Source organism: Gastrolobium bilobum, unplaced genomic scaffold, assembly GCF_033153095.1.
Source record: "Gastrolobium bilobum isolate Gb01-03AN ecotype WA unplaced genomic scaffold, APGP_CSIRO_Gbil_v1 utg17219, whole genome shotgun sequence".
Lineage (NCBI taxonomy): Eukaryota > Viridiplantae > Streptophyta > Magnoliopsida > Fabales > Fabaceae > Gastrolobium > Gastrolobium bilobum.
This window is the reverse complement of record NW_026897120.1, coordinates 209,288-235,973: the sequence shown is the minus strand read 5'-3', so window position 1 is coordinate 235,973 and position 26,686 is coordinate 209,288. Positions and strand designations below refer to the sequence as shown.

Genomic DNA, 26,686 nt, shown 5'->3' with positions numbered 1-26,686 from the left:
AGTTATCTCACCATAATCCAGTCATCTAACAAGACATCATTAACTTATAGCTTCATCAATAGTGCGAGATCCAGCCCAATTGATATTAAATTGATCAAATATCTCCAACCCATAAATTTAGTCTAAAATGACAAGCTCCATTAGCATATCCCCAATGCATAAATTTGATGAGGTAAACCCTAAATCCTAAACTTCATTTGAAAAACAAAATTTATTGAATTACTAATATTTATTTAATTCATTAAAATTTTTATATTCCAGCATTTCAAAGTTTAAGTCAATTTTGGTGCCGGCTGCGGCTTGTATGTCAAGTTGCGAACTTGTTTTGCTCGTTGATTACTACACTGATTACTAAGTTGACAACTGTAATGGCTGAAAATTTGGTGTATAATTCCAAATCCCAATACCCTATCTCTTCAATATTTTTTGCAAGGGTTATAATTTCATGCCATATCGTTTACGAATGTTCGGGAATGGGCTAATCTTTTTGGGCTTTTGGCAGTTTTCTAGCAGGAACATAAATTTTAAACAAAGGGTCTAGGTCTTTGGTAGCTAATAGTAACATGTTTGGAACTATTAACACTGGTCAATGGTCAGGTACCCATTCAATTTTGGGAAAAGTTATACGCTTATTACAGCATAGTTCATCTAATTAGATGAAAAGGGGCTTAGGATGTTTGCCTAAGATTTGCACATTCACATCACATGGAGACACATCCATGATTTTATATTTCTAGTTTGGCTATCAAAACATAAATTGGTTCATGGATGAGTGGTTGACCCTTACCATTTGATAGTTATTGCAAATAACTTAAAGAATGGTTGAGGGATTGTAATATACTATACTCATTTAAAAATATAATATATGAACATAGGTGTCAAAAAATAACGGATCCACTTACCACCAAAAAAATTTACAACTCTTATAACTAATTTAATCATCATTGATTTCTGTCAAACTAACGGTTATAAATTAATAATATTTATTGTGTCACATTTATTAATTCCCAATAAATTAGAACTGTTAAATTGACGAAAATCAACGATGATTAAATTAGTTGTAAGAGTTATAAATTTTTTTGGTGGTAAGCATATCCTCTCCCATAAAAAAAAAAAAAAAGTTGATAAAAAAATTTAAATATAAATACAGCTAGATGAACCATGCCGTATAAGAGGACAGGATGACAGGTTATAAGTTTTATGAGTTGATGACCCAACTCAACACAACCCAACCCAATCTAAGAAGAGAATGACGTGTAAGGTGAAAGACTTGTCAAAGAGAATCGTGAGAATGCCACGTGTTGGAAGCACAGTGAGCAGAAGACCAAGACCGAGTTAAGGTAAGTTTAGCTGACTCGGTGGTTGGTTTCTTACGAAAAGTAAAACAAAAAGAAAAGGGTAACATACCACGCACACTTCAGTCCATACCACACAGCACCGCACCGCACCGTAGAGAAAAATCTCTCTCTCTGATTCGTTAGCGCCCGCTAGGGTTTTCTTCAATTACATATCTATTACGCTACTTCATCGCGCAATCTTACGCGATTCTTTATGGAGGTAACACCGTTTTCAATAACTGCGGTTTACTTTATTCTTAGCCTGTTTGGTTCCCGAGAATTTTGTTTTCTTTTTATTTTTTCATGCTTATCTGTTTTCATTTAAGGGTTTTATATCTGCCGAGGTTCTTAATTTGATCCGATTCCCTGTGAGGGATTTTTTGATTTTTGATTTATTTATTTTTGGGATTATATTTTGTTGTGTTCTGCTCCGGTGGATCCTTTTTGTGAGGCGGAGTGTCTTGATTCGTTGTTATTCGGTTGAGATTTTTTTGGAATGTTGTTGTTTGTGTTGATGTGGAAGTGGTGTTGTTTTTCTAGGGACCTGGAATGGAAGAGAATATTCCTGAGAATAATTCCAAGTCTGAGGCGCATTTGACTTCTGCTGCTGCTTTTGTGGAGGGTGGAATACAGGATGCTTGTGACGATGCTTGCAGCATATGCCTTGAAGCCTTCTGTGATAGTGATCCTTCCACGGTATGACTCTTTAGGTGTTAATTTAGCTGGCTGTTATGGTATGTGATGATTGTGTGTCCACTCTTTTGAACAAGCTGCTCATACTCTTCCTGCAGGTGACAAGTTGCAAGCACGAGTTTCATCTTCAATGCATTCTGGAATGGTATTTCCATTTGGCTTCATCTATTGAATCTTTTGAGTCAATCTTGGGATTAATTTTGATGGTGCACGATGGATGTTTTGCTTACTCATCATTGCATCACACTGCAACTCTTATAGCTTCTGCGGTTTTTCTTGGAGACCATTGTGGTCTCCTCAAGTAATAATCTCATATGGTTTTCTATTTTCCGATCTGCTTCAGTGGCAAAGAAAGATGGGGTCCTTGATAGATTATTTATAAATATGTTTCTGTCCTGATTTCGAAGGAAAACAGGCCTTGTATGAGTGGTACCTAAAGATAGGCTAAAGCCCAAATAAGCTATTACTACTACCGGCTGAAAGAGGAAATATAAAAAATTTAGACATGAGAATGATGTTCTTGGAAGTTAGAAGGAGTCATTCGTGGTCCTATTTTCACTGGTCTTGCTTTTAGTAAATCAAAAACACGGATATAAAGGTGTGAAAGACCCGGTGCTCGAGTAGGCCATTGCCAATAGTTCTTAGGGCTTATGTCAATAGCCCCAACCAAACAGTAGTTGTCCGTGAAGTCATTATATCATCATTGTCTAAGGCTCTGTAACCTGTTTTCATCTCGTTATTCAAGTTTCTCAAAATATCAAGTGTCGTGCCCAACAAACTTTATAAACCATAAACTAGGGTTGGCAAAACAGGCCAACCCGACTTACTCGGCTCAACACATGTGTAACCCGAAAAAAAAGAGCCAGGTTAGGGTTGGCTCGAAAAAAAAAACGAGCCAGAAAACCCAACCTGATCCGTGTTAGGGTTAGCTCGAAAAACTAAATTAAATCTGAATTTGAACCGCGACTACCAGACCCAGACTAAATTATTGAACAAGACCATCTTCGGAGAAAAACGACAGAGAGAAGCAGAGTTTTATAGCGAAATCGCAATGCACGTGCTTATCCTTGGAGATTCCGGTAAAGGATAACCTTTGCTTGAAGATGCAACGCACCCTAAACCCTAATTGAAGATGCAAATTCTGCAATATTCAATAACGCCATTCCAAGAACAGGAACCTTGCTCTTTGACCTTTGATTCAATCCTTGCAATAGAGAATGAATCCAAATTATTTTTAGACAAATAAGAATGAATCCACACAATGCCGTTACCAATCAACCCGTCAAACTGAAACAAAATATTTCAAATAAGCCAATTAACCCATGAATTTTTTTTTTTACAAAAATCACAATGACAAAAGAGTCAACTACTGCACAAAAGTTCCTACCAGAGGGGAAATTCCAAAAAACAATTTCAAGAAAATGTGTGGAATACATTGTGCTTCTAGGCGTTGAGATTGCAGACGCACTGAAACTCCTTGTCCTAGTGAACGACGACGCCGTCACCGTCAACCTCGATGTCTGCTTCCTTGGTGAAGTTTCTGGCGACTGAAGTCCGTCGCAAAGAGCCAAGAGTCAACTTGGGACCCTCAACTGTCAATTTGGAACCTTTCTGTATAGAGTCCCGCAGCAGATCGCATCCTGGAGGCTCTTTACAACCAGCCTCACCTCGTATTTCCTGGGCCGCCGCCACCTCCTCGTCATATTAACCACCATTTTTTGTTCTTTTTTTTGTTCTTGTTCTCTAAACCTTTGTTATTATCCCTTGCAATGGTTTGCAGTGGTGAGAAACGAAAGAAAGTGACGGCTTGAGTTTTGATATTAGTTTTTTGTATTTTTTTTTTAATTAAAAATGTAAACCCTCAACCCGCGGGAGCTGGCTCGGATTGTCAGCTCATTCTTGCCAACCCAACTTGGTTCATTTTTTGCGGGTTACGAGCCAACCCGATGTGTTGTCTCATTTTTGTCATCCCTACCATGGACCAGTAGGGCGTAAACTTTCATAATATAAGTTTACATTGTGTTGTTTAGAGCGTAATGAATATGTTTTCCTAACATTTGGGTAACTGATTTCAACAATGTCCCGGGAATAACAGGAACTTCTTAGTATCATTCCAGAATCAAAATTTCAAACCTTACACAATTGTTGCACATGTGGTTCCTTTTCCGTGTAAACTTGCTCTGGCACTTGGGTTTCGTTGAATTCATTGCTGTCCAAGTCAAAATAAAAGAAATGTTTTGGACAGTGTTCCAGTCTGTGTCTGATGAGTTAAAGTTAGGCATACTTTTTACTATTGAGTATTGATATCTGATTTTTTAAGTCTGTAGATATGGATATTTCATTGCTAAAATGCCCCTGTTGGGAATATACATATTTTCATATTTCTTCCTTGTTCTGCAGTTTAACATTTGAATAGAATTTTGGACCCATGTTTGTTTGAAGCATTTGGCAATGTTTGGAGGGTTTGAGTTTGTCCTGAATTCTATTTTTTATCTTGTAGGTGTCAGAGAAGCTCCCAGTGCCCCATGTGTTGGCAATCTATCAGTCTCAAAGATCCAACGAGGTTTGTAGTTTTCTCAATGATCTTTATACTTGTTTATTTTGTTCTTCAGCTCCTGACATTATTTATGCACTTTTGGTTTGTTTTTGCAGCCAGGAATTGCTTGAGGCAGTGGAAAGAGAGAGGAACTTTAGGTTCAACCCATCAAGAAATGCCACAATATTTCATCACCCAACTCTGGGGGATTTTGAGTTACAACATGTTTGTAGTCTACTTATGCTAGTTGGGAAGCATATTTGTACTGTTATCATGCATTATGTGATTTTTGTGTTCTCATGCAGTTGCCAGTTGGAGCAAATGATGCCGATCTTGAAGAGCGTATAATCCAACACTTAGCTGCAGCTGCAGCAATGGGGCGAGCACGTCACATTGCTAGAAGGGAAGGCCAGAGGAACAGGTCATCAGCTCAAGGTCGCCCACATTTTCTGGTATTTTCGACTCATCCTAATTCACCTCCGATGGCTCCTGCTTCTTCCTCTCCAACTCAGAGGGGGGATGGTGAACCAACTCCTGCAATTGCTGTTGCCACTGTATCTTCAACGCCTGCAACTGGAGAAGAATCACCACAGCTGACTTTAGTTCCTCCCATTCAAGCTGACCAGGTGTCTGCTTCTGGATCTGGGTCTATTGCCCTAGCTACTGATCATCAGGGATCATCTTACAACAATAGGTAATCTTCATTTTTCGTTGTGAATTTTTGGATCATTTTCAAATGTTTTTTAAGTTCATAATTGCATAGTTGTCTGGCTTCAGATGTTCTTAACTGTTAGATCTTAAAACTTCAAACAGGAGATCTCCCAATCAGTCTTCTCCGAGTAGTCAAGACAGAGCAGGGCCATCAGAATTCCAGTCATTTTCAGATTCTCTGAAATCTAAACTAAATGCTGTGTCAACTAGGTAGTGGATAAACTGAATATTCTATATAGCATGTGGCTGTCATACAATTGAAGAGTTTTTCCATTGTGACGTGAAATGTTTTCCCCCATCTTTCAGATACAAAGAGTCAATTTCCAAGAGCACAAAAGGGTGGAAGGAGAGATGGTTCTCTCGTAACACTTCTATGTCTGATCTTGGTTCTGAAGTTAGGCGAGAAGTTAATGCAGGGATTGCAACTGTGTCTCGAATGATGGAACGCCTGGAGACCAAGGACAGTGATAGAAACAATAGCAATTCTGCTTCAAGTAATGCAGAGGATGATTCAGTTCAGGGATCAAATGATCAGCATTTAACGGACACTGAAGGGAACAGTCTTTTAAGAGACAATAACACCAAAACATCCTGTACTGCAGGTTCTAGCTCAAATTAAGCATATAGAAGGAATTGCATGAACTCTGAGATTTATTTTGTCTAAAAGGTAAAATCTTAATTTTGCTGAATTCTGTGAGTTATTTAATGTGGAGATTCGACATGTCCTGATTACCAACTCATCAGAACAATTTCCTTTTGTAATACAATAACTGTTCCACATTTTCTTCGTAGATAGTTTGTTTTTCTTTGTTGGCTTTCTCTATTTTTAGTCATTGTGTGCATGAATCTACGAATATGTATGTGCAGTATATTCCCCATAAGATTTTGCTGTTGAAATTTTTGTTGTTGTTTGAGAAAGCATGGCAGATATTTTGCTAATCCATTTTGTGGATTTGGAAACTCTCTCTCTCTCTCTGTCTCTGTCTTATTGGTTCCAATTTTACCATTACATTGCTTGCATGTGTTCTATTTGTTTACCAGATTGAGAGTTGTTTAGAATGGTTTTCTGATAGATGTTTCTTCTGGTATCAGGTAGAAATAGAATTGCCCATTGGGGGATATGAAATTCCGTGGATGTGGTGCATTGCCTATTGGTTGGCGCAGGCCAGGCAAGTGATAATCCATTGACCTGCAGAAGATGACCAAATATTGTGATATTGGAAATAAAGAACTTAAAAAGGCAGCTGTGGTCTCTCTTGTTTGAAACTTAGGAAACCTATATATGATTGTATATTAAACTTGTAAACTTATTTATAGATATTCCTCAGATAATCTTTCATAAAGTACCGTGTTTCTTCTACTTCTCGAGATGAATCACTTTTTTTAAGCTTATCCATTGATTAGGGCATAAAATCATTTACTGAAAATTCTGTTTGATTGTTATGCGAACACCATAAAGAATGTGCACTCTACACTACTAGTAGTTGTTAGACTCGTTACTACCCCGCTGCAGCATGCCGCCCTTCCTATGATCTGCAAGTTTTCAGCACTGTTTTTAAACTTTCCATTAATTGGAGCATAAAGTCATTTCCTGAAAATTGTATTTGGTTGTTATGCGAACTATTAGTGTGCACCCTACCCAACTAGTAGTCATTACTGCAGCAAGCCACCCTTCCTGTGTTTTTGCAAGTTGTTGTCACTGGTCCACTACTGCGAGTTATGCTTCCTGTTTTATTCGATTATTTTGATAGATTCCTGTTTATGATCTTGTATTTTGTTTTCTAGGAATATAGAATATATCTTAATTGAACAATTGTGGTTCTTTAACGCAATTTGGGGAGATGAGATGTTGCTTTTTGCAGCTTGTTAAGGATTTCTTGCGAAAGAGTTTTTTACGAACAAGGGCTGCTTTGTTGGACGAGGTCTTGGCAAATACAGTAGCTCTTGGTGGACGGTCAATGCTTACTTAAGAGATTAAGCATTCATTGCGGGGGAAATTTATGGTTGATATTAAATGCACATTCATAAGAAATTGTGGATTTATTAAAATTTGCTTTCTTGATTATTTCATTAGGGAAAAAGACTTCTCTTCTCGTATTGCACGAGAAGTCTTTTCTTCTATCACTCTCACTTCGATGTCTGTGTCATTCATTTTTTTATTTTTTATTTTTTTCTTAAAGGTGGATCCCACCCTTTTCTTTCTCTGTAAGAAAATTTGAATTTCTCATGAACATGAGAAATTGCAAGCCCATTTCATTAACGGTTGAAATGACTCATTTTTTTTAAATTTCGGACTTTTAAAGAAGTCATATCTAGGAACTAGTAGCGAGGTGAAGGGGGTGGTGGCACCCGTGCCAATACTTTCCTCTGTGGATGTATACTACCTAAGTTTTGCCGTGTGATCGTAATGCATGATTTTTATTATTTTGTGTGGAAGAAATGCGCGATTTTAACCAATGTCTCAAACTTACACATTAGATTTATGAATATAAATCTGAAAGTATAAATCTGAATTATGAGATGTACCCGGCACATCCATTCATGCGATGTCTGATAAACAAAATAACGTAATAGTAGATTTCATTGCTCTTGTTTGCAACTAGTTTCTTGTCATGAGTAAGGTTGAAGAACGTGAGGCGTATCATATAAATTGGAATATTGACGTTCTTAAACTTATTAGAGGCTCCTGGTAGGGGGCTCCTCCAAGATCAGCAGCAATCTGCACAATAAAAAAACCCTTATGTTGTTGAGTTATCTGCTCAAGACCCGTGTACTGGGAAAAAACAAAAAACTATCTGCAATGAAATCAAGGAGTCTGCACCGTCAATCCTCTGGGGACCCAAAGAATTCTTCCATCAATTATTTGGGTCAATAAAAAGGATCGATCTGAAACTTAATATACATTCTATAATCCAAAAGAAATCATAGGTGGCTGTTGATACAGTCACTAAGCCAAAAGTGGTTGGTAATAAAGACACTAAATCTTGAGAAGTCGGTACCGATTTATGCAAAATTGTTCCGCATAGTGGTCTTCTAATCATATTTTCTAAACGAAAGCCAGACCATATTATTCTCGTGGAGATATGCTACATTTTATAAAGTCATTTTTCTTCCTAAAGTCATTATGTATCCACATCAAGACGAATTTGAGGCCTCCAATATGTAACCTTACGAAGAAAAACAAATACTGGCACACCAATTTTTGACAATATATTATATGGATTTAATTTTGATGTGTTGTTAACATAATTTTTTGCTCTTTCAATCATTTATTGCTAAATGATTAAATGAATTTGACCATTCCATTCATGATATTTTAACATATTATTATATGATAGTATAAAAACTTTACAATAATAATGAATCAAATTTAAACACGCATTATAGCAAGGTCAAGTCTATATAGTTTAAAAAAATCTGTCCGACCAGCCCAGTTCAACCGATTGAATCCGGAACTGAAAAGGAGAGTAAATTAGGGTGTTCGCTGTGTGTATTGGATTGATTTCGATTTTTTGAAAAGTTTAAAATTTTAACCATACAATTCACTAGCTATATCGAAATAAAGTCTTTCAAAGTTATAAATCACTAAAACAAGTCTTAAAATTCAAGAAGAGTTAAAATAGATTAATAGACAATAAAAACTAAAATAAAATAGTTTGCTATCAATAACCTACAAGATTTCAAGTCTATAAAATAACAAGATTCAAAGTCACTATTTTTCAAAAATAATAAAACATAATATATTCGATCGGTTTGTATAGGATCAGTTTTTACCAATCAAACCAAAAATCGATCCAATCCAATATAATTAAAATACGCTAATTTTTAATTTTTGGTTAATTCAATTATCTGCTTTTCGATTTGATCATTGCAGTTTAAATCGATTTGGATCGGTTAATAAATATTCCTAAATTACATTACTTTGATTGTCAAACTATTTATATTTATTACATATTTTTATATAAATTTAATTTAAATTTAATCACTAATTCATAGGTTGAATAAGTGAACCATTAGTTCAAAGGAAAACTAAAAAATTCCCTTATGAATTTTTTTAATTATCACTTATAAATTTTTTGAATCATTTACACTTTTATTTAATTTTTTTTATCACTTATTCCCTTATGTAAAGTTTTTTTTATCACTTATCCCTTCACTTAGGGGGTAAATAATAAAAAAACTTTAAGTTAGGAAGATAAATAATTTAAAATTTTGGAAAAAAAATAAATAATTACGAGAAAAGTTATCCGAAATATTTTGAAATTTTCCCTTAATTCAATACCCAGATTGAGTCATTGATCTGTTGGAATTTAATAACGTAGATATATTGCCAACCCACTTACAACCACGAAGTTACTACTAATAAATATCAACTACTAAAAATTTTAAAATAAATTTTAATGTGAGTGTTTTATAATTAGAGCCACCGACAATTTTCGACGTTTGTCAGATAGTGTAGCTAATTCACGCGCCAGGGGCACACACCTAAGCCATGGTGGAAAGCAAGAGTATCTTAGCTTTGCCCTCCAACCTCACAGAACTAAACTCATTTATCACAGTTGTGACCCAAATCATTGTTAACCTCCCTCAATGGATTCTTCAACCGCACTCCAATTGTATACTGTTTATACAAAAAAAACGTGCACAATCCCCCTCGCAATCATTTAGTTTATGTAATATCATGGGCTTAAGTTATTTTTAATAGATTGTACTTTAATTTAATATATAAAGATAAATTCCTTTATAAAATCTGATACATAATATGATTAATATTTATAAAATTTTATCAATAAAAAATATTTATTTAATTAAGCAAGTGAATTAGAAATAACTAAATAAAAGAAAAATTGTGTGGCATATGTCCTCTAGTATATTCGTTATGTCTTAACTTGCGCTAGGGAATCATGGTTGATGTAACCGCCACTAAAAGTTAAGCCTACAGACTATAGTTAAGCCTCGCTATAAAAAAGATTTGCGCGCACCTTTCCAATATTTCCATTGATACTTAACTTGAAATCATATCTAATTAATTGAGGTTTTGACCACGTGTTATGGGGCATCAACTTTCAGTTAGTAGAAAATGTTGAGAGGTAAACAATGCAAACTAACACTTATATTAAAAAACACACCATGGCAATTAATGATATTATGCTATGTTTTTAACAAACATTCATATATATATATATATATATATATATATATATATATATATGAGTTTGTTTTTTCTGCAGTAAACATAGATAAGTTATCTGCATTAAGTTCAAAATGACGTTATTTTGAGACGAAAATTAAGGTATTTTTGTAATTTTAATTTATTTCAAGATTATAATAGTCTTTATAATTATAATTTTTTTAATATTTCAACATCAAAACGACGTCGTTTTATGAATAAATACAAATAACTTATCCGCAATAACTGCAGAAACATATATATATATATATATATATATATATATATATATATATATATCAATGACGTATGACTCTTTCAAAATTATTTTTTTGATTTCTAGAACTTAAACGGGAGACCTATAATTAAAGGGAACAAACTTCTTATTTCTTGAACCAATGATTGTTGGTGACTTTGAAAGTTTTTTGCGTATTAATTTGGATGACTTGATCCTTGTTAAATTTTTTTTTACCATTTATTTTCTTTACTTTTTTAGAAACTTTTATTTTGTATTTATGTTATTATATTTTACGTGATTGCAATATTAACTTATTTATCTTTTAAATATTATCCTTATATTTTATTAAAAACATAAAGTATATTCAAATGATTTTTTTTTAAAAAACTCTTCTAATCTGAATCTTTTGGTTTCATTACTTACTTCGCAGTTAAGCCTCTAACATGATGCTTTAATATGGTCAACTTCTAGGCTGCATTATATGGTTATGATTAATAATGGCATGTATTTGTTTGCTCAATGATTAAAAGGTGGAGCCTTTTGCATTTAAGGAAAAAAAAGTAGTTGCCTTAATTGGTACCAATGTGGGAAGGATGAGCAGTGCAACCAACTTGGGATCAATTTCGATGAGATTTACTACACCGCTTCCAACCCACGATTGCTGCAAATCAGTATGAGATTCTACTGAGTTTGCACTAAACATGTTCCGTCACTGAATATAGGGATGAGTTTGAACGACTTTCAGGTTCAATTAGGAAAGCTAATGACAATATTCTCAAAGGAATGTGGCTGACAGGCTTAAAGGAGGACATCAAGGCAAAAGTGAAATTACACATAATCGACGCACTAATGGAAATGATGACACAAGCTCAATTATTGGATGAGAAAAACAATGTGCAATCAAAAAGTGGATCAGGCATATAGAACAAAAGTGGCTACCAATAACGTTCAACTCAACAAATACGAGTCATTAACCCAACTTCCATAACTCAACAAACCAAAGCTCATATTTCTGTAGAAACATCAAAGGAGGGCAGTGGTTCCTGTAACATTAACTCAAATCTACAAAACAAAAATCCTTCCACAAGTAAGATGACCAAAATGTAGGAAATCTTAGATTTATGCGGAAGCGGTTTAGGACCTAGTACATTGGTATACTTACTGAATCATCCTTGTTTCACAATTACCTCTCGGTGCGCAGGTCTCGTGTAGAATCTTCCCTGGTAGGATTCCTCTTCACGAACAGCTCACCTCAGCGCCGCAACACGAACAACCTCCTTGAAGCTGGACTGTGGCAGATCTTCCAAACTATCTCTCGAGGAGGAAGGGGAAGTGTGTGGGCACTCGTTCAGATGATGAACGTCTGCCTCTTTGGTTTGTTTCTGATGATCTGTTTACCTTGGAGGCACAAGAGGAGAAAACTATGAATATATACGCTTAGGTCTTAGACATAACTCAACCCTAAGCCTCATGGGCTCAAGTGTCACTGAAGCCCAATAGGACTTTAGTGACCAAAAGAGCATATATCCAACAATCTCCCACTTGCTCTTTAAGATACAAACTTGAGTTCGTAAACCCAAGGTCATGTAGCCCATAAGCTATCATCATCTGATAATATACCCCATCCCTTGTCTCGAGCTAGCCTGGGGACCTACCATTTGTCATTGATCAAGGCTCCTGATAATCTTTGAAAGATTATCTAATTCGGCGCTACTCCACTAAAAGCCCGAACGTGAACTCCAAGATTAATGACCTTTATAACATGAATATGCATTGCCCCTTTGTAGAATGTCTATAATTGATTGACAAGTTTTCTGTAACTCAATCAATTATTTATTCCCTTGACTATGATAGTTTCTCTAATGGATTACATGCACTGGCCAGTGTCTTTAATATCCAAGTACCGAAACCTATCAAGGGGACATATCCTACAAATTCCATGTTGTTTATCTCATAAATACCGATAATCAAATAATCTCACTCTCAAAATACCGAGTTATTGGCCGTCAATAGATCGAACCTCACCCGTTGGTAAATCAAAGAATGAAAACTATTTGATTACCTATTTATAATAAACTCAGGATTAAGAGCAATCACATAACTATAGTTAACTGGAGATTTGATACCTTATGACAGAAAAACAACCTTAATCAAATCTCTCATTGATCCTTTCAATGTGAATGTTAATTCACACCAATATTTTACAATGATTCGGACAAAATCATTTCATAAAATATTGCAGCCTGAATAAAGTGCCCAACTTTATTTAACGGCTGTGACTCCATTCATCAATTGTGAGATCCTATGATCATGTCCTCCATGAACGTATCCATATGATCATATACTCCACAATTTGATCCGGACCTTTATGTTTGTAAATAGTGCGCAAAATAAATAAATAAAACCTTATTTATGAAATTCAGAAAATGATTTTATTGTTTCATCGTCTTATTCCAAGAGCACAATAAAACCAATAACTCTCACTTGCTTAATGCAAGTCTGGGATCCTCCTAAGACCCAAAGAAGTAACATGCCTCTCGAACACAAATTCAGGCAAACTCTTAGTAACTGGGTCTGCAAGATCCACCTCTAATGCTATCTGAGTTTAGTGAAAAACTCATAGCTCGAGGTTGATTTTCTTGAGTCAATATCCACTTGAAATAACTGAATTTTTGAAACTCAGCTTTTCAAGACTCCCACTAGAATATACCAGCATATAATCTCTCGTTCTCCAAAGATACTTGAGTACATGCTTAACAATAATCTAGTATTCCTCTAGGTTCAAAATGGTACTATCTCACTACTCCCACCGCGTGACAGATGTTTGGTTTAACGCCGAACATGATATGCGTGAGTCTACCTTTGCCAAAGCATAAGATATCTTGCTCATGTATTCTTCCTTCTTAGAAGTCTTTGGTCACTCCTTAGGAAGATGAATTCCACATCTGAGAATTATAATTCTTCTCTTAGAATTCTCATGTTGAATTTTGGCACGAGTTTTGTCAATGTAAGTAGCCTGAGGTGATGCCAACAACTTATTCTTCCGGCCTCATAAGAGTTTTATACCAAGAATATAATTGGCTTCCCCAGTACTTCCATACCAAAACACTAACTTAGCCAACTCTTTATGCTTGATATTACCTCCACATTGTTTCTAATAAGGAGCATATCATCTACATAAAGTACCAGAAAAGCTACTGTCTTCCGTTGTATCCTTTACATACAAATACACATCATTCATCAAGGTTCTCTCAAAATCAAAATTTTGATAACCTGATCAAAATTGATGTTTAAAGACCTGGATGCTTGCTTAAGTCTATGAAATAGACTTTCACAACTTGCATACCGTGTGTTCCTACTCATTTGCTATAAACCTTTTTGGTTGTTGTATGTAGATATCCTGACATCCAACTCCCAAAATGAAATCTCATAATTGAGACTTATAGCAACTAAGAGAATCTGGATAGACTCAAGCATGGCGTCTGGCAAAAAATGCCTCCAAGCTAGCTTTGAAGGTTTTCACCTTTCTGTCCATCCTCTCTTTGCCTTTTATGTCCACATGCACCTTGTGGGTTTTACCCCTCTTGGTGTCTTTACTAGGACCGAACGGAGTTGAAATACAAGTATTTCATCTCATTGTTCATAGCTTGAGCAACACTTGATCAACAACACCTTCTAGTGCATTATCGTAACTAGTAGGATCAATGTCACTCAACAAGAAACAACTTGAGAGTTAACAAGGTTCTCTCCCACTACGAATGTACTGCACTAGACCTTGTGTATTTATAGGTAAAACAAAGAGTGGGTCAAATGATGGATCTTCAATTTCCTGAGGATCCGCTTATCCTTGATATTGTTCCTTTACCTGTGATACTAATATTTATACTAGTTTCACTTATATATTATCATGTTGAATTTCCAATCATGGTTCTCTTGTTTGTTCACTTAGAGATATATATATCCCCTCTTGAACAATCAAGGGAACAGTGGATGAAGCTTCTACAGATTCTGAAATTCTTGATCTGAGATAAATCTCATCAAGAATAACCTAACTTAAGAGCTTATAATTTCTTATCTAGTCCTCCTTTAAGAAAATCATGTGAGTGCTCACTTAGATTATCTTGTCCTTAAGACTAAATAAGAAATCATCCCTAGTTCTCTTAGGGTAGCCAAAAGATATGCACTCTTCCATACAAGATTCCATCTCATTGGACTGTTGTTGTAGGACGTGTGCCGTATCACCCTAAATCCGAATATGGTTTGATATGGGCTTGCACCCCTTCCATAATTCTTTAGGTGTCTTTACAACAAACTTTGACGGAATCAAGTTAAGAAGGTACATTTCCTTCTCTTAGACATCTCCCTTGAACAACATTGACAAAGATGAATAACTGAACATGATCTTCACCAAGTCTAGAAATGTTTGATTTTTGCATACTGCAACTTCATTCAACTAATGCGTTCTTAGAGTTGACAGTTACAAAAACTATCCCCTCTTAAATCAGGTAAGACCTGAACTTACCAGACAGGTAGCCAACACTTTAGTCAGACCAAAGTGTTTTTGATTTGAACACCTGCATGCTTTTCTGCCTCATACTAAACCTCTTGGAAATTTCCAACAGCTTTAGACTTATAGCGCACTTGGTTCATCTGTCCAAATCCAGAGTAAACATTCATATAATGAAGTACTCATCACCTCTTTTGGTCTGAACGCTAAGTGGTCCACATACTTTAGTATGTACCAGTTCCAGTTGAATAGTTGCGCAAACCTTCTTGGCCCTTGTAGGATTGCTTGGCCACTTTACCTTCCAAATAGGACTAACATGTAGCTGTTAGTTAAAAGATTATTGAACTTTCAGTCCCTCTTTTAACTAAAACATATTTTCTACTTGAGATAATGTGACTCAATCACAAAGGCCAAAGTTATGTTTCATTTGGTGAAAATCCTTGTTCATCATCCTTTCCATTCAACATAACAAGACGAACTTCGAAACAATGTACCAGAACAATGTACCAGAACAAACAAGACGAAGATGGACTTCGAAATGTAACTGAGGAATCAATTGCATTGTCAACCCATGTTTTAACCAAAACAACTAACAAAAATTGAATTCCTCTTGAAATCTGGAACAAATAAACAGTCACCCAAAACCATAGTCTTATAAATAACTTGTCCTACTGCAAATGCAGACACAAGTTCCCATTTTCAAGCTTAAAATATCTATGTCCATTGCTAACAGGTATGCCATGTTTGAACTACTACAAAGAGTAACAAACATAATCAGTGATTCCTGAATCAATAATTCATTCACTGATCAGGCCTTGATATGCCCATGTCAGGTTCTTTTCATCACCTCTGGGCAATTTTTCTTTCAGTATCCCTTCAGTCTGCACTTGAAGAACTTGCCTTGCGGCTTCTTCATAGCAACTGGTTTGACAACTGATAACCAAGTCATTTTGTTCTTGTTACCACCCTTGGGTTTCCCTTTGGATTTAACAAGACTCTTAGCAAAACCTGCACCGAATGCATTCTGTCTAGCAGAGCTGCTAGACGCAGCAAACATGTCATTAAGAGTCTGAAGCATTTCTACTCCACTCTTAATCATGTACACTTGCTTCTGCAAGTATTTGGAAAGACTGACAATAATATAGCAGCGAACTACCATATCTGCCCTTTCCTAATCTGAGAAATGCATCTTAGTTTCCTAAGACGCATCCTCTGCAGGTTGCTATGGCCCTCGCATTGTCAGAACAAATTTTAGCTTCCATGTTTTAGAACAATATCAAAAAAATTTGCTTTTCACTTATTCATAGTTGGTACCATCTAGAGGTTTTCGACTCAAAATCATTTCTAAGATATTTTCTGAAAAACATATAAAGCACACAATTACAAACAAATAATGCAATAAACAAACGAATTGCGAGTAGATTCTCATAACTACTCTTGTTTATTGTTAACAACCCTTCAGTTTATCTTTACCAGGCTTACGATGGGCAAGACACTTGTAAAAACCAAAATTGTTATTTGGGCCTTCAGTGCCATTGCCAGAGCCTCGATGGGAGGGTTAACAATTTTACCAAAGTCGAATGTAATTAACCATTGTTTAATTTCAAAATTATCCTTAGTGTCTAAGCATTGCCGACGATGGGCCGTACAATACTTTACTAAAATTTTGAAATTATTAAGATTTAATCTAGTGAAATCTGATTATCCTTATCCGATGGGGCTTCAGCGATAACCATTTCACTAATAAACCCACAAATGGAGCCCGCAGGTTTTAAAATTAATTAATTTTTAAAACCTTCACCCATTCAACATTTTTATTTGAGAATTTTCATAAGCCCAGTCGAATTCATTGTTTAATTTCAAAATTATCTTTAATAACTTAGTATTATCGACGATGGGCCGTACAATACTTTATTAAAATTTTGAAATTATTAAGGCCCAATAAAATCCAATCATGCTTATCCGTTGGGGCTTAACATGATTATTTTATTGATAGGCCCACAATGCGCCTGGAGGTTAAATTAATTTCTTAATTTAAATCTCCTCCCATAGATATTTAAGTCCAATCTAATAAAATCCAATCATGCTTATTCGATGGGACTTCACATGATTATTTTATTAATGGTCCTATAATGCGTTTGAAGGTTAAATTAATCTCTTAATTTAAATCTTCTTCCATTTAACATAAGAAACATTTTCTAATTTCCAAGAATTATTTAATTGAGAGTATCATTTGTTTGATTTCAAAAACTATATAAGTAAGAGCGCCGATAAACGTGCAGTAAGCTTAACATAATTTTGAAAGCATTAAGGTCCTGAAATCCGGTCACTTTACGTCAGCGTGTGCTCCAAACAATCATGATACATGAAGGTTGTATGCAGCGTGTGTTATTCCATGACCATTTCAGAAAACCCACAAATTACTCGCAAAATAAAAGAATTCTCTTAGGAAATTTTCTCTAATTATTTTTCTAGATTTAAATCATCCAAATAGCTGACTTAATTATTAATCTAGATTGCAACAATCATAATAATTATCATTTACGAGGATAATTTGAAATCAAAATAATTTCCATAACGATTATTTGTCTTGATGTTAATTATCCAAAATTAATTAATTCAATTATTAATCTAGATTTTTAATAAAAATCATAATAATTATTAATTAATTTCTTAGGATGATTTAAAATCAAAATAATCCCATAATAACTATCATACTAGTCGCTGAAGACATAATAGCTATTATGCTCATGCAATCATACAAGTTATGCAACAATATGGCACCACCTATTCTATATGGCATGTTATCGCAATAAAGCATGTTATCAATCATATAATTTATACCAATCAATAAAAGCATTAAATAATAAATCATAATTACTTTAATCCATGGCCTTCCTATTTTAAACAAAATTAAATTAAATTAAATTAAATAATACAACTTTGGAATTCGACTTTCGCCTAGCCCATAGTATCTGTCTCAAGCCCCTTTAGGGTTTCATGGGCCCAAAAGCCCAAAGACCCAATCCTTTGGCGAGAAACCCTAGGACGCGAAAGAGGAACCCTAGCCGTCAGGTCTGTCGCGCCGTCACCTGAAGTCAAATCAGGCTGAAACTCCAGGGGAAGGACCGCCACGTAGAGACGAGTGCACCGCCGCCGGAACCACCCAAAAAGGTGGCTGGACGCTCCCTCACTCTCCCATTCTTTGCCGGAGAGTGGCGGCCACTCTCAGCCGCTTGTGGAGGAGCGTGAAGGCTCTGATGGCGGCGATCCACCCACCGTTGCGTTCGTCTTTCTGTCTTCTTTCCAACCATATATAGATTGCCCCATTCCTAGATCGTCAAGTCCTCGAAAAGTCTCCAACAGTGCTGACTGCGCATCTTCCTCACGATTTCTCGATCTTGAACTTTTACAAAATATTGAAAAAATACACAGAAATTCCAAAAATAAACAAAAACAGCAAGGAGGAAACCTAATCATATGGGATTAGCCTCCTTGTTACAATTCGAGAAATACACGAGAGACCCTAACCATGGATTAAAGCATTTTTACCGATTAAAATTTAAACTTTTATGAAAATGAATTGTAAAATACACATGCTAGATTCATACCATAATCCTAGAACCCTAGGTGCCACATTTCAAGAAGCAAAACTAATTACATGAATAGTGAAACTAGATTCACATACCAATGTACAGCCAGAAGCTCTGATATCAATTGTAGGAAATCTTAGATTTATGCGGAAGCGGTTTAGGACCTAGTACATTGGTATGCTTACCGAATCATCCTTGTTTCACAATTACCTCTCGGTGCGCAGGTCTCGTGTAGAATCTTCCCTTGTAGGATTCCTCTTCACGAACAGCTCACCTCAGCGCCGCAGCACGAACAACCTCCTTGAAGCTGGACTGTGGCAGATCTTCCAAACTATCTCTCGAGGAGGAAGGGGAAGTGTGTGGGCACTCGTTCAGATGATGAACGTCTGCCTCTTTGGTTTGTTTCTGATGATCTGTTCACCTTGGAGGCACAAGAGGAGAAAACTATGAATATATACGCTTAGGTCTTAGACATAACTCAACCCTAAGCCTCATGGGCTCAAGTGTCACTGAAGTCCAATAGGACTTTAGTGACCAAAAGAGCATATATCCAACACAAAAGTATATGAAGTAACAATGGGAAGGTCTTAGGCGGCTGTCTTGGGATGAAATACAAGAGAAGAGGTCAAAAGGGTTGTGTTTGAATTGCGATGAAAAGTTTCATATAGGTCATGTTCGCAAATATCGTCAATTGCACTTGTTGATCATGGGAGATGGATTAGATGAACAAGACAAGACACCACGAGAAGAGTATAAGGAAGAAATTAAATCTGAAGATCAAATTGTACAACTATCCCTCCAAAGCATGATGGGTATTTGTAACGACCCGAAATTAAAAAATTAAAACAATGGAGTCACCACCAATTTTATTTACTTTGGAAAAATTGGAAAACCTTTTATTTAAGCAAAACTGGTTTTTAAAATTATAGATCAAAGTTCGGGAGTCTAATTATGTGCAGGAAAGGGTGAAAACTTAATCCCATTGCACCCCTGATACATCCATTAAAAAAATGGTTACCTTATATTAATTGTACGAATTATTAATAGCTTATAAAAATATTTTCTTTATCCCTTAAAATAAATATAATTATTTAAGAAGAAAAGAAATAATTTATAAAACTTTATTTTAGCTTGACGGAAAAAAAACTTCTGCTCCGACGTATCTTCCAGTGCAGTGAAGAATTCAAAGCTACGTCATTCTTTAGAAATATTTGTGATTTGTTTGATTTTTTTTTTAATAATGAATATTTCATTTAGAAGTTTTAGATTTGAAGGTTTCAGATTAACAAGTTGTCACAACTAAGATAATCTGAGATGATAATTGCAGGTTAACAAGCTGTCACAACTCAGTTAATCCCTTTTAAAATAAAAGCAAATTTTTTATAAAAAAAAGTTAAATAACCCTAGAGGTAAAACAAATTGAAATTTAATATATTTAATTTAAATAAGTTTGGGTTATCAAGTTGTCATAACCAAAATGATTCAAAAAGTTAGGAGATTAACAAGGCATTACGCTCACGCCAAAATTAATTCATAATTATAAATAAAATAAAATAATACAAAATAATAAATTTGAAATAGACTAGGGTCATCAAGCTGTCTCAGCCAAAATGACCCAAAAAAAGCTATGAGATTAACAAGGCGTCACGCCCAAATCAATCCATAATATAATTTCTAAGCTATATAAGAAAACTTTAAATAAAGCACGAAAAGCATAAAATAAATAGACAATTATAAGAAAATTTCTAACAGATAAAGAATATAAAAGCATACAAAAAAAATTATTAACTAAAGGAGGAGGTAAATTGACTTACCTAAAAAATGATCAAGACTTGGTGTATGGAGCCAAGTTGTGGAAAACCACCCCAAATTCTTTAAAAAGGAAAAAAGTAGAGAAAATTAGTAACTAAATTTTTTACTATGACACTAATTTAGTTTTAAACCAATCTCAAGTGTCTTTTATTTTGTGTTTTTTATTTGGTTCCCTCTAAGAGTGTGTGTTGGAAGGAAGGGGAATGAGCTCTTTATATAGAGGGAAGGGGGGAGGAAGGAAAGAGAAGTGGGCAATGTGAGACTTCTTAAGAAAGCTAATTTTCTTCAATGTGGATAGCCATTTTTCGACAACAATATCTCACACTAGAGGGTTTAGCTTAAAAATCAGTTCGGTCATATTGAAGTATCATATGAGAGGAATATGTCGACCAAATTTGAGGATGATCCAACGGTTCAATTGAGAGAAATATCTCTTTGAAAACTGCTACCCGAAACAGTGTGATAGTGTCAAAAATGAACAACCCTCTTTCTATTTTTTTATTTTTTGTCATTTTTAAAAATTTGGGACAAAATTGGGTGTTCACAGTATTACTTGAAGTCAAACCTTGAAATCATGGAGAACAATGGCTTGAAGAGAGGTTGCGATTTTGATTGATTGTGGTGCATCCAATAATTTTATAGCGAAAATTGTAGCAAAGAAATTGAATCTACTTGTGACTAAGACATCCTTATACCAAGTAGAAATAGGTGATGAATATAAATTGTCAAAGAGTATGTAAGATAGTGGTCATCAATATGCAAGAGTTGCAGATACACCAAGATTTATTTTTGTTTGATTTAGCAGGGGCTGACATTGTTCTTGGCTTGGATTGGTTATGGGAGTTAGGAGAAATAAAAGATAATTTAAAAGAACTTACATTGAAATTGAGGTTTAATGGAGCATAGATCATAATTAAAGGAGAACCATCTTTATCAAGTCTCCAGCTTATCTCAAAAGCATGTATAAAGCTTTGAAAGGATATGGAGAGGATTATTTTATAGCTCAACAAACAACAGTAGTCTAACACCCCATTCTAGAACCGATTTGTTATCATTATGTATGATATTAAGCGTAGTTATAATCACAGAAGTTGAATTAAATATGGCTTAATTTTTTCTTTTCTTAAAACGTACGTTTATAGCTTAATTTTTTTTTCGTGTTTATAAACAAATCAAAACCGTAATTATAATTGAATAAAGTGTGGAATAATTAAACTAGCATAATATATCATACAAAATTCATAAGAGATTGCCATGGTGTTCCCATAAATAGCATGACTCCAATTATCGAATGGTGGTAGTTAATTACACAAGGGTGGTAATATCCTACCAACATCATCAAAATAAAACGGATAATATTTCGTCTGTTTTTCGGACATTTGGGGATAAGTTTCCACTATAACTATTTCAACCTGATAGACAGTTTAAATTATTACATATACAATCTTAATTTACCAAATAAGCATACAAGTCCTTCCATCGAGGAATCAATTCAGAATATACAACATTCTAATAATTACTTAACTAGGAACTTAGCAAATATAAAACATATAATCAAAGTCCTTTACATGCATCAACAATATGAAAGGTATCCAATAACTATGATTATAGGCTAAGTCCCTCCTCCATGCATCGACAATACATATGCTCAAAAAAGACTACATAAACATATGATGCTACAGTCATCCAAAATAACATGCTATATGGAAGTCCATAATATACAAAACATAAACAACAATGATAGTCGTGCCTGTACCTGAAAGGGGATCCCCACAACACGGGCTGAGATAAATATTTCAGTAAACCAAGGATCCTTGGAGGATTCCTCCACCCCAAGGTTCTCTTCAAGTGTAAAAACAATAATAACAAATAATACAATATATACATATCCATGCAGTGTGTAAAATATCTGCATAAGACATCCCTCTGGTACTGTCGTCATTCTAAGGATTCTCAAATGCAAATAGTCCTACTGGCTAGCTAAACTACTAAGTATGAATTACGCATCGTCATGCAACAAACAAAACATAGGAAAACACCTTCCTATGCCACACTCAGTGCATACACATACATATATCAATGTATTAAACTACTCTATTGTAATTACATACACCAATAATAACCACACCCTATCAGGGCTTGGTGGAACAATAAATGGATAAATCCCAAGGTTTGAAGGCTTACTTGGTCGAAGCTTCCAACCAACTTTTGTCTCACCACCAAGTATGCAAACTTTCCTTAAAGACACAACCTCACAAATATAAACACCTACTTAAAGGTGCAATGCCATCAATCATAGGCATTCATGAATACATCAATATTCATTAATCACATAGACAATTCAAACAACCACTTGGTACGAACTCACCTATACTTGAATAAGTCAAGTATCTAAGTCAAGATCCATTGATTCCGCCAATAGTTGATTCATCAAAGAAGGTCCACAAGGCTCAATCCTGGATTCAAGTGAACACATCAAAATCAATATCAAATACTCCAACCAATCACGTTACTTGGAATGCAAGAAATCACACAACCTAGGCATAATTTTTGAAATTTAATGAAGGTGGAAAAAATGATCTTCCAAATACATTTTCACCATTAAAATCATCATCTAAACACTTTTCTCCAAAGGACCTAAGCCTCAAATATGCTCAAATTACCCACATTCAAGTCTCATATTCATAAACTCAACCTAAAACACCTATTATAATAGAAACCGTTGAAATGCTTGGATTTTAACATGAACTCACCTAGAATCATGCAAGGAAGGAATTACAAGCCTCACTTCAAGCAATGGACCGCTCCAAGACACCTAATTAATAATGGGTCGTCACTTTTTCCCTCATTTTCCTCTTAATTTTAATGGAAAAGGGATTATAGTTTATGTTCTGCTCACAATGCTAAGCAACTTTGGTCTTTACTTCATTTGATTTCTTGGAGAAATAAGGAAGTTGCAAATCTTAGATTTTCTCCAATGGCTTCGAGTTCCTCTCTGCCTCCACAAAGAAGATGAGACAATTTCTGAAATTTTTCTAAGTTATATACTTAACCTTAGTTAAATAACTTTCAACTGCGTAAAAACTTATCTATCCTGTTATCTTAACTCTCTTCTAAACTGGTCCTATTAACTCAGAATATTTTTACAGTAATATTCCCCAACTTATTTTTAAGTTCTGGGTAATTTTGCCTATACGTATTTTTATATCAAAACTTTCACTAATTGCACTTTTTGTCAAAAAGTAACTTTAATTCATTTAATTAAGCCTTTTACCTACTTAAACTCAATACCCACTTGGTTGGAGTTGGAGGCTATTTTCATAGAATTTAATGATATATTTTGTGAACTTGAAAGCTTACCTCCTCATAAAAGACAAGATCATGCAATCATTCTGAAGGAAAGCGTAACAACCCCAAATTTGCATCCATACAGGTACCTATATTACCAGAAAAATGAAATAGAGAAAATAGTTGCTGACATGTTAGATACTGGTATCACTAGACCAAGTGTAAGCCCCTTTTTCAAGTCCAGTTATTTTAGTAAGGAAAAAAGATGGGAGATGGAGATTTTTTGTGGATTATAGGGATTTAAATAAAATAATAGTTCCCCATAAATTTCTCATTCCAGTTATTGATTAGTTGTTAGATGAACTTGGTTATTCTCAGATTTTTACAAATTGGACTTTAAAACTGGTTACCATTAGATTAGAATGAATGAGTCTGACATACCTAAAATAGCTTGTCGAACCCATAAAGGACATTATGAGGATGGCCTATCAAATGTTCCTTCAACTTTTCAATCTCTAATGAATGAAGTGTTAAAACTGTACCTTTGAAAGTTTGTATTGGTTTTCTTTAATGATATTTTAAAATACAATCTTAACAAATCACTGCATCTGGTTAATGTTAAACAAGTGCTGCAATTGTTACACAAACAATAGCTATTTGTGAATAGGAATAAATGTGTATTTGGCAGGGAGCACTTTGAGTATCTTAGGTATATAATTTCAACAGAAGGGGTCAAGGAAGATCCTAAAAAGTTTCAAGCTATGACTGCATGGCCACTTCCTTCAGATATTAAAGGGTTGATAGGCTTTCTAGTTTTAACTGATTATTACAGTAAGTTTGTACGAAATTATAGTAAAACAACTTATCCTCTAACTGCTTTACTCAAGAAAGACAACTTCAAATCAGATAAAACTGATTAAACTGCTTTTGAAGAACTCAAATAGATAATGACAAGGGTACCAATCTTAGTTTCCCTAATTTTGAGAAAACTTTTGTTATTGAGGCAGATGCCTCTGGAAAAGGGATTAGGGCAATTGTAATGCAGGAGGGTAGACCAATTACTTTCATGAGTCAAGCATTATCTAATCAAGCCCAATTGAAGTCAGCTTATGAAAATGAGTTGATTGCTGTAGTTTTAGCAGTTCAAAAATAGAGGCCATATCTAAGAGGAAGACATTTTATCATCAAAATTGATCAATGAAGATTAAAGTTTCTCAATTATAAAAAATTGTTGGGTGAAGAACAGCAAAAATAGACCACCAAACTCATTGGATTTAATTTTGAAGTTCAGTATACGCCAGGAAGAGAAAATAGAGTTGCAAATGCTTTGTCTCGGTGCATGACATTGATTTCCAATACAAATGTTGCGTTTCTTGATGCAGATGAATTACAAAGAGAGTTGCAGCAACATGACAAATACAAAACTATGCTCCAATAATTTTTCATTGATTCAGATGTTCAGATAGGCTTTCATTTACACGGAGGGAGGTTATTATATAAAGGCATGTTAGTTATACCTAAATCCTCTAGATAGGTTAATCTCATTCTCAAAGAATTTCAAGATTTTATAGTAGGGGGTTATTTTGGATTTTTTTGCACATATAAAAGAATAGTTGGACTTTTATTTGGAAAAAATGAAAAAAGATATACAGGACTATGTAGCAACTTGTGATGTTTGTCAACAAAATAAATTTCAAACACTCTCCAGTAGGTTTACTACAACCTTTGCTTATTCTAACACAGGTCTGGAGTGCTATCTCCATGGATTTCATAGGCGTCCTACCCAAGGCTTATAATTCGGATACTATATTTGTTGTTGTTGATAGACTAATGAAATATGCCCACTTCATCCTTTTATGTAGTCCTTAAATAACTAAGCAAGTGGCTGAAAAAATGGATTTCCAAACTCTATTGTATCTGATCGTGACAGGGTTTTTATGAGTCAACTCTGAGCTGAAATTTTTAAACAAGCGGAGACTCATCTCAAATTTAGTTCAACCTATCATCCTCAATCAAATGGCCAAACCGAGGTGGTTAATAGCTGTCTTGAGACTTATCTTCAATGCTTTTGCAACCCTAAACTAAAACAATGGCCAATTTGGCTTCATTGGGCTGAATATTAGTATGACACCAATTATAACAACTACTAAAATGACACCTTTTAAGGATTTGTAATGGAACCTCCAACCCTAATCAAGTTGATGTAGACAATGTGGGAAAGATATTGACAGAAAGAGACAAGATTTTACATGATTTGCAGCATCATTTACTCCAAGCCCAAAACAAAATGTGTGTCCAAGTTGATCAGCACAAATGAGATAAGCAATTCGAACCATGGAATCAAGTCTATCTCAAGTTGCAACCTTATAGTTTAAAATCCTTGGCTAAGAAGTTGAATGAAAAACTTACTCCAAGGTTTTATGAACCTTACAAGCTGTTGGAGAAAATAGGAGAGGATTCTTACAAGTTAAAGTTGCCAGCCAACTGCAGAATTCATCATGTATTCCATGTTTCATTATTGAAGAAAACTTTTTCCCCAAATGTTATTCCTCAGCCATTACCACCAATACTAAATGATGAATAAGAGCTACAGGTTCAACTAGAAAAGTGTTACAATGCAGACTAAATCACCCAGTAACACTGAGGTGCTAATCAAATGGTAGGACTTGCCTGACATTGAGAATTCTTGGGAAAATCCAACAATTCTCATAACACAGTTTGTTGGAGTTTCACCTTGAGGACAAGGTGAAAGTTTCAGGGGGGAGTATTGTTGGACATCAGAAAACTTCTACTATTAAGGT

The 26,686-nt window shown here is 34.9% G+C and overlaps 1 protein-coding gene across 1 annotated transcript; it reads left to right on the top strand.

The window, feature by feature from the left end:
• The first annotated feature begins 1,391 nt into the window (after positions 1-1,391).
• On the top strand, positions 1,392-6,637 carry LOC133304320 (E3 ubiquitin-protein ligase RHF2A-like). The gene is made up of 9 exons (XM_061504331.1): positions 1,392-1,557; positions 1,878-2,033; positions 2,129-2,175; positions 4,531-4,593; positions 4,683-4,791; positions 4,872-5,260; positions 5,380-5,487; positions 5,584-5,944; positions 6,370-6,637. The coding sequence occupies exons 1-8, from the start codon at positions 1,552-1,554 to the stop codon at positions 5,894-5,896; spliced, it is 1,191 nt and encodes a 396-aa protein (XP_061360315.1). The 5' UTR covers positions 1,392-1,551; the 3' UTR covers positions 5,897-5,944; positions 6,370-6,637.
• Positions 6,638-26,686: the final 20,049 nt, after the last annotated feature.

What these genes read in the sequence shown, in the direction of transcription:
- LOC133304320 (XM_061504331.1), top strand. An exon ending in CTTCAATGCATTCTGGAATG is followed by an intron (nt 2,176 to 4,530) that starts GTATTTCCATTT and finishes TTTATCTTGTAG; the next exon opens with GTGTCAGAGAAGCTCCCAGT. An exon ending in GGGATTTTGAGTTACAACAT is followed by an intron (nt 4,792 to 4,871) that starts GTTTGTAGTCTA and finishes GTTCTCATGCAG; the next exon opens with TTGCCAGTTGGAGCAAATGA.